General features: G+C 41.0%; 1 protein-coding gene across 1 annotated transcript in view; it reads left to right on the forward strand.

Moving 5' to 3' along the window:
- Positions 1 to 367: 367 nt before the first annotated feature.
- AHRR (aryl hydrocarbon receptor repressor) overlaps positions 368 to 12,246 on the forward strand; it is a 251,803-nt gene continuing 239,924 nt past the window's right edge. Inside the window, exons 1-2 of the mRNA XM_074206772.1 lie at positions 368 to 429; positions 11,420 to 11,492. Coding sequence (XP_074062873.1) covers positions 11,431 to 11,492 — 62 coding nt within the window. The 5' untranslated portion in view covers positions 368 to 429; positions 11,420 to 11,430. The remainder of the gene's footprint in view (positions 430 to 11,419; positions 11,493 to 12,246) is intronic.

Genomic DNA, 12,246 nt, shown 5'->3' on the forward strand with positions numbered 1-12,246 from the left:
GGTGGCGCGGGCCGGGGCCGGGGCCGGGGCCGGGGCCGGGGCCGGGGCCGGGGCCGGGGCCGGGGCCGGGGCCGGGGCCGGGGCCGGGGCCGGGGCCGGGGCCGGGGCCGGGGCCGGGCGGCGGGGCGGGCCGGGGCGGGCCGGGGGCGGGCTCCGAGGGGCCGCTCCCTCTCGCGCCCTCTGCCGCCCACGGCTGGGGAGAATCGCGCGGGGGAGCCGGGAGAGAGGGAGGGCAGCCGGGGAGCTCGCGTGCGGAGCCCGCGGGGAGCCTGTCATTCCCGGATCGCCGCCGCCGGGGCGACCCGGAGACCGGGCGATGCCAGCGGGCCGGGCCGGCGCGCTGCCAGGCTCCTGGGCCGGCCCGGGCGCCGCTTGACCCCTCGCGGGGGGAACCTGCGCTCTCCTCCCGGACCAGGCGGCCACTCCTGGGTAAGTGCCCCCCGCGCCGCCGCGCCCGAGCCGCCTCCGAGCCGCCGCCGCGCCGCCCGTGGGACCGTCCAGGTGGCCCCGCGGAGACCGGCCGGCCCGGCCCGGGCAGAGCCAGGTGCGGGGGGCGGCGGGGGCTCTGGTCCCTCCGGCCCGCCGCGGCCGCGCGGGGAGCTCCCGGAGCGGGGCCCTGCAGAGCCGGACCCCCGGCGGGCTGCGGCGGCCGGCCCGGCCCGGCATGAAGTTACTGATGGCTGCAGTGGAAGGCGGGGACCCACCGACGGAGATGGGGTGTCTGCCGCCGCCGGCCCGCTCCGCTTCCCTCTTCTTCTCTTCTCTTCTCTTCTCTTCTCTTCTCTTCTCTTCTCTTCTCTTCTCTTCTCTTCTCTTCTCTTCTCTTCTCTTCTCTTCTCTTCTCTTCTCTTCTCTTCTCTTCTCTTCTCTTCTCTTCTCTCTCTTCTTTCTTTCTTTCATTCTTACTTTCTCTTCCTTCCTAGCTTCCTTCCTTCCTTCCTTCCTTCCTCTCTTCCTTCTCTCTCTTTTCCTTTCTCTATTTCTTCCTTCTTTCCTCTCTTCTTTCTCTCTCCCTTCCTTCCTTTCTTTCTCTTTCCTTCCTTCCTCTCTTCCTTTCTTTCTCTTCCTTCCTTCCTTCCTTTTTTCTCTCTTTCCTTTTTTCTTTCTCTCTCTCTCTCTCTCTCTCTCCTTCTTCCCCCTTCTTTCTCCCTTCCTTTCTTTTTTCTCTCTTTCTTCCTTTCTTTCTCTCTCCCTTTCTTTCTTTCTCTCTTTCCTTCCTTCTTTCCTTTCTTTTTTCTCCCTCTTTCCTTCCTCTCTGTCACTCTTTCCTTCTCTCTCTTCCTTCCTTCTTTCTTTCTTCCTCTCACTCTTTCCTTCCTTCTTCCTTTCTCTCTTTCCTTCCTTGCTTCTTTCTCTCTCTTTTCTTTCTTTCTCTCTTCCTCTTTCCCTCCTTCCTTCCTTTTTCTCTCTCTTTTTCTTTCTTTCTCTCCTTCCATCCTTTCTTTTTCTTTCTCTTCTCCTCTCTCTCTCTCTCTCCTCTCTCTCTCTCTCTCTCTCTCTCTCTCTCTCTCTCCCCCCCCTCCCCCTTTCTTTCTATCTATCTTATTTTTTTTTTTTTTAAGAACAAGATCATGGTCCTCAGTTTAAAAACTCCTGGAGATGATTGCCAGGGTCCTTTGAAGCTGTCTAATCTTATGCTTCCATAATTCTAAATCCAATGCCTTTTAGGCTGAATTCAGCTGTAAAGCTGAATCTTGGGGGAATGGAAGTAGAGGAGATAGTGTTCTGAGTAAATTTGGGAAGCCTTAAGAGTCTGCAGTTAGTACCCAAAGACTAGAAAAAAGATCATCGAAGATCAGGGTTCCTCGCTGTCCCACCCACTCCTAAGATAGATAACTGTAATTATTAGCAAGTGTTGGGAAAAGGTCAAATGCCTCCAGACTGCTTAAGATTATATTTTCTCACTTTGGCATTGGAGACATGACCTGGGCAACTCTAGTTGAAAAGCAGAGTATGAACAAATTAAATTGAAAAGGTCTTTAAAGTTTCCTCTTCAAAAAGTCCAAAAACGTGTAAATTCATCTAATTCTCTTCAATTTCTTGGAAAGGAAAAAGATAATTTTTTTAAATCTATTTTTTCCTGGTTTTCCTTTCTTTTTTAAGTTATTGGAAATCTCAGATAACCCTGAGAATTTACAGGACAGGGTGGGTCTCGGGATATTAGCCTAAAACTCCAAGTGACGCAGGAATGAGTTATTTCCTTTATACATATTGAAAGAAGCTACTTCGCCATTTCTTGTCCAGATCTGCTCTATATATGACAGTATTTGTGGACCATGGAAAAGTAGACCAGACCACCAATAAATACCTTTTCCCAAAATTACGGTATTTGTGAGTTTACTGTGGGCCCATCTTTACAGCCTAGCAATACCCCAAATCTAACAGATGCCCATCCACCCCAGCATTGAAGATTTGAAGAATGAACACTTGTGTCTAATAAATATCATGGAGTGAGACATAAAATTGGATAGATTCACTATGTTTGACTTAGTTTTCTTTTAAAAACTAGTTTTGTATAAACTCTAAACATAACTTTTGAAAAGATGATTATTTTCCAATAATTTAAAAAATCTGTTAAAGCATACTTTTTTTTCAAAATTGTGGACTTGGGTTTCTGCAGTGTATATTGAGGAGTGACAAAGAACAATGAACTCTTGATTTGTATTAATATATGGGGGGGATGGACAAGTTGGGACCAGATTTCTTTTTTCTTTTTTTTACTATATATATCAATCTGTCTTTCCATCTATCAGTCTGTCTACCATTCATAATTGTATGATCTGTGAGTGGCCATGGTGTGTAATTCTAAAGTAGATTTAGGTCACTCTCGTTAGGGCAAAGCAGTAGAAGTAATGATTCATTCCCTAGGAGATTCTCCCTGTATAATTATCCTTTGTTACAAGATCAATGGGATGCTTAAGGTGAATGCCTCTATACCTTCTTTTTTTAGTCAATGGATGGCAAGGATATGACTACAGTGGTGTCAGAAGAGAAAGACACTTTTTTTTTTTTCTGAGCCATTCAGCCTGTGTGATGTAGAATCTATTTTTGGTCTTCTCCATCATTCTTCTTGTGAATTTGAAGATAATTGATCCAGGTTCAAATCCTAAATTCTGCTACCTAATACCCCTGTGACCTTGAGTAAATCACTTAGCCTCTCTGGACCTCAGTTTCCTCATCTTTGATGTGAAGGGGTCAGATGAAGTAATCTTTAAGTCCTCTGTGTGCTTCCAGCTCTACGAGCTTTTGACTATCATCTGAAATTCATCCCTTTGGGTTTATGTGAAGTGTATGATGACAGGTTAATCTCTGGGCCTCTGAATCTTCATTTGTAAAATGATGCTAACAATACTTGCTCCACAAAGTTGTTGTGAGGAAAGCATAATGTGTCATATTATTATTTAATAAGTCACATTTTCTAGTTGGAATGATATATTTATCATTAGAAATCTTAGGGATACTGGGGGTAGGTGGGGAAGATGGTGGTAGCAAGGTCAAAGACAAAGTAGGACCTGGAGGCAGGTGTGGAATAATTGTATGACAGTGGCAAAAACTCTGGTGGTCTTGGGACTCAGGATAAGCTAGCTGTGTAATTATACTGCCCGTGGAAAGGACATTAACTCTGATGTCAGAAGATCTGGGTTAAAACTGCACCTTGGATGCTTTCTCCCTGTGTGACTTTGCATGTTATTTGAACTTGATTTCCTTATTTGTAAACTATAAGGGGGTTGAACTCTCTGCCTCTGTGGACCCCACTAGCTCTGGTCCAATGTTTCTCTGACATTGGACAATGTATTGACCTCTCAGCTGTAGTTTACTCAACAGTAAAATGGGAATTATACACTGTCAACCTTGCTGGGTCATTAGAAGAAAAGTGCTATAGATCACTGGTCCTGGAGTCAGGAGGACCTGAGTTCATATGCAGCCTCAGATGCTTAATAATTACTTAACTATGTGACTTTGGGTAAGTCACAATCCTAGTGATATCATGCCCAGGAAGATTGAAGCTCCTTCCTTACCAGAGCATAGTCTGCTCAATGTTCTCCCTTCCTGGGAGAGGATCCATTTGGGGGGGGGGAGGCAAAGAGCAGACAACCCCAATCTCTTTAGGCACCAGCCTTCCTAGGTCACTGAGGGTGAGCCCTCACTGCCCACACAAGGTTTGAGCTTCCTGCTTTCCCATTTTGCTCCGAGTTCTTGGAGTAGGCTTCCTATGCAGATTTCTGATTATGATAATAGTAATCATAGCAAACAGGGACCCGAATACTTAGGAGTTTAAATTCAACCATAGGCACATCTTAGTTGAATGACCTTGGGCGGTTCACTTAACTTTGTTTCAGTTCCCTCCTTTATAAAATGAACTGGAGAAGGAAATGGCAAACCTCTCCAGTATCTTTGCCAAGAAAACTCCAAATGGCATCAAAAAGAGTCCAAAGTGACTAAAAACGTTTAAATACAATAGCAAATATTTTAATAGCTAAAATTTCCAAAGTGCCTTAAATACATTAAACCATTTTGTAATAAAAAAACCTCATTAATCTGTGAATTGTAAAAGTTGCTTAGAAAACACATTGACATGCATAGAAAGATATTATCAAGCATAAGATGCATTTGCTGTGAAAGCCATGTCAGAAAACAGTGTCTGATCTTAGAGAAGTGGGACTTGATGTTTTAGAGACAAAGCTTAAAACATTCTAGATTTAGATAAATCCAAAAAGAAGGATACTCTCCACATCTTATATTTGATCATCTGATGGGTCTTGGACCTCATAGGATGGCTTAGTGTTAAAACTTTTTTGAGGTGGAGCTCATATAAATTCCCTTTGATTTTTAATGGTCTAAAATCCAAATATTATAGGAATTATAGAATTGTGTTAAATCTGATAATTAGGAAACATTATAGATTTGAGAACAAAAAATATTGTTTCTGGCTTTAGAAGAGATTCATCAGTTTGCTCTCTTTTATGGTGCAGGTAAGGAGCGAGATAGGGAATTGAAGAAATAGAAGAGAACTAAGCCCTGGGCCTCTCTGGTTCTGTGAATTACTTTCAAGTTCACTGTCCTTGGTTATCATATAGTCAATTAAAGTGGGATTTTCTGGGTCATATTTCTGTCAAGTCCTTATTAACATAGTCATCCTCTGATGTCTTCATTAGGAATTAGAGACACTATTCTTCTGACTGTAGAAAAGTTATAACAAGAAGAATCCGTGGGTTTATTTTTATCTTTTTTAAGAAAAATATTCAAAGGATATTTTCTCTTACTTGTGATCTACTTCATAGTTAAGGCTGTTCCCAATTTGTTGATGGTACCTGAAAAATACAATTTGGAATACTATCATTGATAGTGACTACTATGAGCTGAAAGTCATTTTTGTCTAGATATACACAACATACATATATATGTATATGTATATATATGTGTGTGTATATATAAATTATATAGAGAGTCTTAGTATCATTTTAAGCTATTAAAGCTGTGTGTGTATATGTATATATATAATATATATTATATATATATATATATATAAACATATGCATATATTTGTTGCAGGTTAGTCAGTTTTCAGTTGTGTCTAACTCTTTGTGACCCTTTGGGGTTTTCTTGGCAAAGTTATTGGAGTGGTTTTCCATTTTCTTCTCCAGCTGATTTTACAGATGAGGAAATTGAGACAAAGTGGGTGAAGTGCCTTGCCCAGGGTCACACAGCTAGGAAGTGTCTGAGGTCAGATCTGAACTCAGAGGAGTCTTCCTATTTTCAGGCCCAACACTATATCCACTATCTGCCTATATACATACACATGTATATATGTATGCATGTATATGGAACACATGTATATATGGAATACACCCATATATTTGTGCACATGTGCATATATATTTGTATGCATTCACACTTTCCTTTTGTATGAAGGTGGGTGAGTTACAAGCACACAGGAATTTAAAAGGGACAATTAGACCTAGTATTTCTTTGAAAGTTTGCACGCAGTATCTGACTGGTTGAGAAATTAAGCTTGAAAAGTTTTCACTGAGTTTGCATCAATTAAAATAAATCATCTCTCAACTTCAGTTGTGATCTTCTCAGCTGTTTTGAGTCTGGTGGTAATAAGCCCCGTTGCATACAAAGCCTGTGATTGGGAGAGGGGGGCCGTGCCAACAGAGAGGAATGCCTCTGAAGGGTTATGCTCTGGCTGGGTGGAGGAGGCTTTCTTTCAGCCAGCCTTGGACTGAGGGGAAGGAGACGGAAGTTCTGGGAAGCCAAGCAAGTTAGGCTTTGTTTTTATCTTTGGCCAGACCTAGGATTTCACCAGTGTGGGCCAAGCACCTGGCACCTGCTCTGCAACAGAATCTTAGAGCTGGGGCCTATGACCTTGTTTTTTTTTTTAATTTTTTTCTTAATATTTTGGCAACTAGTTTAGTAGAATTGGTTTCTTTGCAATTCTATGTAATTTTATTTTATGCCCCCAAAACCCTTCTGGGAAGGAATACTTAGACTTCATCAGAATGCCAAGGGGAGCTGGAAGGGGTGATGGGTGGTCCTTGACACTAAAGAATGTTAAGAACTCCTGGGCTAGGCAGGGTATCATGAAATGAGACTGTACTATTCTGGGACATAGTGAAGAGAAGATGCAGCAGTATTTTGTTCAGGTGTCTCTTTGAGGTACCATCAGTCTCTGTTCATAAGAATCTGTGTAGCTAGGTGATATAGTCAATAGAGTACAAGCCTTGAGGATGGGAGTTGGAACCCAGCCTCTGACACTTACTAGCTGTATGACCTTGGGCAAGTCACTTAACACTACCTCACATCCAGGGTATCTATAGTCGTCCTGATCTTATATCTGGTCAATGGACTCAGATGGTTCTGGAGGGGAAAGTGAGGCTCGTTACTTCGCATAGTCTCCCCCTTCACTCAAATCCAATTCATGAGCTTGTCATGGTGTCACCTCCCTGATGTCGTGGCCTTCTTTAAGAAAGAAGGGCAAACATCGTTATCAGAATCTATACAACTAGTCTATTATTGCTAGACTTAAAAACAATTGAGAATATCACACTTGAAGTTGACTAGATGATTTTTTCTAATTGATACAAACCCAGTGGAAAATTTTTCAAGTATACAAGTCTCATTCTTCAATAATACAGAATTACATGCAAACTTTCAAAGAAATACTAGGTTTAAATTGTCCCTTTTTAGATCTGCTTAAGAGAGGTCAGAATCTTTTAAATGCTAATGAACCCTGTGAAGTTCACTAAAATTGGTCTTCTACTCAGTTGACCATAGTGAATGACTTTTTCACGGATAGAAAAAAGTAGGGTGATCTAGAAATCTGTCTGCCTTTTGTTTAAATGGAGTTTTTTTTTTGGGGGGGGAATGAGGCATTTGGGGTTAAATGACTTGTCCAGGGTCATACAAGTAGTGAGTGTCAAATGTCTGAGGTCAAATTTGAACTCAGGTTCTTGTGACTCCAAGGCCCATGTTCTATGTACTACCCCACCTAGCTTCCCCAGCTTTCTGTTTAATGAAGAACCCCGCTGCAGTTTATCCTTTATACATCTTGTAGGTAAATGTTTGGCATGCTGTGTTCTCTCTGAGGGAGGCCATGGATTGGTTTTGCTTTCTATTGTAACCCCAGAACCTGACATGTTATATAGCTGTGTGACTGCCGAACAAGTAGCTTACCCCTCATTACCTCACCAAAAAAAAAATAAAATAAAATAAAACAAAAAGTAAGAGAGTGGGGAAAGATCAGTGTTCTTCAAACTGCATTCTATGGAAATGGATTATTCCATCCAATGTGAATTGATGATCCATGAGAAAATTTCCATGATAGTTTTCTCCTTCAAAATAGTAAATGTTAATATATGTGCAGATCAGAAATACTTCATTTAAGAAATACATGTGATAATATTTCGGTGTGGAAATAAGCATTAATTTTCTCTTGTTCTAATGATTTGCAATTAAGGTTCAGAGACTTGCTTATTTCAAGCCTAATATACATGGATGGTCCTTCAGGTTATTTAGGCATTGCTTTTTTATCATTAGGACACAGATGATATGTGTGTTTTGTATGGAGTGGTGGGAACAATGTATTGGAGAATAGAGTTGATAATAATTATGTGGCATGGGAACTACTTATCCAGAATTGAAATGAAATTTATGGCTTAACTGTTTATGAAAAATTTTACTCAACTTCATCCCTTTAGGGCACAACTTACTAGTTATATGGGCCTATTCTAGATTCAGGGAGTTGTTAAAAAAAAAATAAACAAGGTGTTGCAGTTGAAATAATGATGTATTTGTATCAGAGGCACTGGATTTGAATTCTGACAGCTATATATTTGTGAGAGTGTAATTGTTTCTTAATTTCTCTGGGCCTCAGTTTCTTCAACTATAAAATAAGAACTTTGGGCTATATGACCTCTAATGTCCCTTCTAATTCTTTTTGTTTGTTTGTTTTTTGCAAGGCAAACGGGGTTAAGTGGCTTGCCCAAGGCCACACAGCTAGGTAATTATTAACTGTCTGAGACCAGATTTGAACCCAGGTACTCCTGATTCCTGAGCCAGTGCTTTATCCACTACGCCACCTAGCCGCCCCCCCCTCTAATTCTAAATTTGGATTGCTAATTGAAATCGAAACAATTTTTTAGAGAAGTATTAAAGGAAAGTTGGTAGGGAGAAAAGAGCACCATCCCCAAGAGACTTGAGTTGTAGCCTTAGCTGTGACATTAATTAGCTGTATGACCACAGCAAAATATTTACTTATTCCAACTCTCAGTTTCTTATCTTTAAAATGAGTGAGAGAGCACTAACCCTGGAGACAGGAGGACCTGAGTTCAAATTTAGACTCAGGCAATAACTTGTGACCCTGGATATGTCGCTCCTTGATTGTCTTGCAAAAAAAACCCCCAAAACAACAACAACAAAAAAGTAAGAGAGTGGAGAAAGCTCAATGTTCTTCACACGATATTCCTTGGAAATGCATTATTCCATCCAATAGGAATTCGTGTTCCATGAGGAAATTTCCATGGTAGTTTTCTCTTTCAAAACATTAAATATGAATTTATGCATAGATCAGAAATACTTTGAACACATGACAATATTATGAAGTGAAAATAAGCATTAATTTTCTCTATTTCTCTGGCAGATATCACTTTGATTTTTCTGAGCATGAAAGGCACTTTGAAATAGTGGGTTAAGAGCTGACGTTGGAGTCAGAAAGAACTGGGCTCAAGCCTGGTCTCTGACATGTGTTGGTTATATAACCAGGGTCAAGTCACTTAATGTCTCACTGCTCCAGGTAGCACTCCAAGTCTCTAAGGTAAACTGGTGTTGCAGCTGCATCAGGGAAAAGGAATTTATACACAGGGAGTTACCTATGTGGATGAAATCCTGCCTGGGCCACCCCCTGAAAAACAAATCTCAAGGGTATGTCATACTCCCAGACCAGGATTTTGGGTTTCCATTTATATGTATATTTTTTTTTGGGGGGGGGTTTGCAGGGCATTGGAGTTAAGGTCCCTACTAGTCATACAGTTAGGTAATTATTAAGTGTCTGAGGCTGCATTTGAACTCAGATCCTCCTGACTCCAGGGCACCCCCTAGCTGCTCCTCCATTCTTATGTTTTAAGTCTCTATTTTTCCAGTGACTATTAGTTTGGAAAATACTACACTCTTAAAAACAAATGTACATCTACAGTTTTTACCAGACTTTGCTGCCAAAGGGAGGCTGGTAGAAAAATGTGTAACTTCTAAATATGCAAATGAATGAATGCTGAAAAAATTTCATAGCATGCAATTGGAAAAATAAAATATCAAAAGAGAAAGAAAAAAGATCCAAATTAAAGATTGATTTAGTGTTTTGTTGATTGTATAGATTTAAGAAAGTGGTGATAGAGAAAAATGTTAATGATACATATTACATTTAAAAAGTTAAAAAAAAAGAAAATACTTCATTCTTTTTAAGGACTTTAAAGTTTTATGATCTATTTTCATGAAAACTGATTGGTGTTAGGCTCGATGATGCTAAATACATATACTCTTCATGATGCTTACATCCTTTTCCAAATGGGTACAAAAAATTTGTGTCCCTCCATGACAACAATTTTAAAAATTCAGAATAAATATCCTCATTGTTATAATTTGTCCACTGGCATAATGACTGATTTGAAACATGCTGAAATTTTTGGCACTGATATCCCTCCATCCCAAGCTTCTTTCCCCTCCTCCACCTCCCCCATAGTTATATAAAATCAAACTTAATCCCAAAGATAAATTGCCAGATTTTTATCTGAAAAGCCTTCCCAAATAGTGCATAAGATTGTAAAGTTGTACAGAAGAGGAAGGCGACTGGCATCCTATGGAGAAGTCAGGGAGACCGGAGCCTTGAGATCTAACACGCAACACTTCACACCAGACCCTTGAATGCTCTCTTCTAACTTGGGACAAACCTCCAAGCAGTTTGTTGATGCTATTTACCTTGCATATAAAGATCTTGGTGGGGTGTGCGTGTGGGGTTTATATTAGATTTTATGTTCAAGATGCTTGCCCACTTCAGAAGCAGCCTTGGGAGCCAATTGATGAAGGCTTTCCCCTGGAAAGCTTCTCAAGGTGTGAGAGGAAGCCCCACAGAGGGAAAGCCTTTGAAACGAAAGCTTTGCAATATTTGTGTGGGAACACGAAGTCCACTTATTGAAAGGAAGTGCTGAAGCTGTGTCCATTGTGATAGGAATGGTGTGGCTACAGAGATGTAAAAACGGCAACATGTCTAGGTTAACGTTGTATTGTCTCCAACAAATAGCAAGTGGGCGCCTCGGTGTCTCAACTGACTTTTCCTGAAACATTTCCTTATGGAGTTAAATGCAGGTGTAGGTGAGTTCATAGAGGCAGATGTCGTCCTCACGAACCCGAGACAAAAACCAAGTTACCAAATCTGAGGATTGACAGCAAGGGAATCAGAAAAAAAATAATAATAACAATAAAAACACACTTAGTGTTTCACATCGTGTCTTGCAAAGAACCTCATTCACAACAGTCTGAGGATGGAGAGGAGAACAAGGTTGTGAAGAGTGGTGAGGCTAGTCTCTAAAAATAAAAAAAAAAAACCTTGAAGACTTTAATTTCAGGATATTTAGGAAGAAAGGTCAAAGTGGCCTTGATAGGTAAGGGCAGGATTAGAGATCTAAACTCTAAGAGACTTCAGAGATCTGCTCCAATAAACTTTTTAGATGATGAGGTTGGGTCTTTCCTACAAGTCCGTCAGGACCAAGGGGCAGCATTTGAACTCAGGTCCTCTGATACCAGAACCAGACCTCTTTGTGGCCAGAAAAGCGTTGAATTGCCTTGATGTTCTTGCTTTTTGTTGTTCAATGCAATTACTGATGTTTCTCAAAGAGACTGACTCATTTGTACTTGTCTGTTCCAGGGACAAAGACGATGATTCCACCAGGAGAGTGTATGTATGCTGGGAGGAAAAGAAGAAAACCTATTCAGAAACAGTAAAGTATCATATTTTCTGTTTTTTGATGGTGGGTAAAAAAATGTTGAGATAAACTAGTAAGCTAGTTTTCTGGCATTTCTGGACAAGTGTCTAGATAGTTTCTAAGTTATATTGATTAATGTGGTATACTGAGCCTCATTTCCTGTGTGCGATCCTTGTATTTATTCTCTGTGAAAGAAGTAAAGGAACCCCAATCCTGACAGATTCATACAAGTCCTTTGGGAAAGAAGCATTAGTCAAGAAAGACATTATCACTCTAATCAGAAACAAATTCCAGATGCCCTGGCCAAGCCAGATGAAGGAAATGGGCTAATTATCTCCTGTATCACTTCTGTTATATACCAAGAAATTATGAAACCTGATCATTTCTTCTCTTCCAAGAAAATGGGTTAAATGAACAAACTGGGATTTTAGTTTACCTTCGTTTCAAAGTGTTGCTCTGATCTGAGTTTCCTAAATTATGAGAAGGCAAAGACAACAGAACCAATCAGTCCCTAAGCATTTACTATGCATAGGTTTGCTATTGGTGATAGAGATACAAAGAAAATAAAGAAACACTTCCATCAGCAAGCTTACATTTTATTTGAGGAGACAGGCTGTACTTGGATAGATAAATGCAGAGTAAATGTAGGGTAACTTTCTAGAGAGGGGGCTCTAGCACTTGGAGGGGTCAGGAAACACCCCATAGAGAAGGTGGCTTTTGTTTGTTTGTTTTTGCAAGGCAATGGGGTTAAATGACTTGCCCAAGGCCA

Source organism: Macrotis lagotis, chromosome X (genome assembly GCF_037893015.1).
Source record: "Macrotis lagotis isolate mMagLag1 chromosome X, bilby.v1.9.chrom.fasta, whole genome shotgun sequence".
Taxonomy (NCBI): domain Eukaryota; kingdom Metazoa; phylum Chordata; class Mammalia; order Peramelemorphia; family Peramelidae; genus Macrotis; species Macrotis lagotis.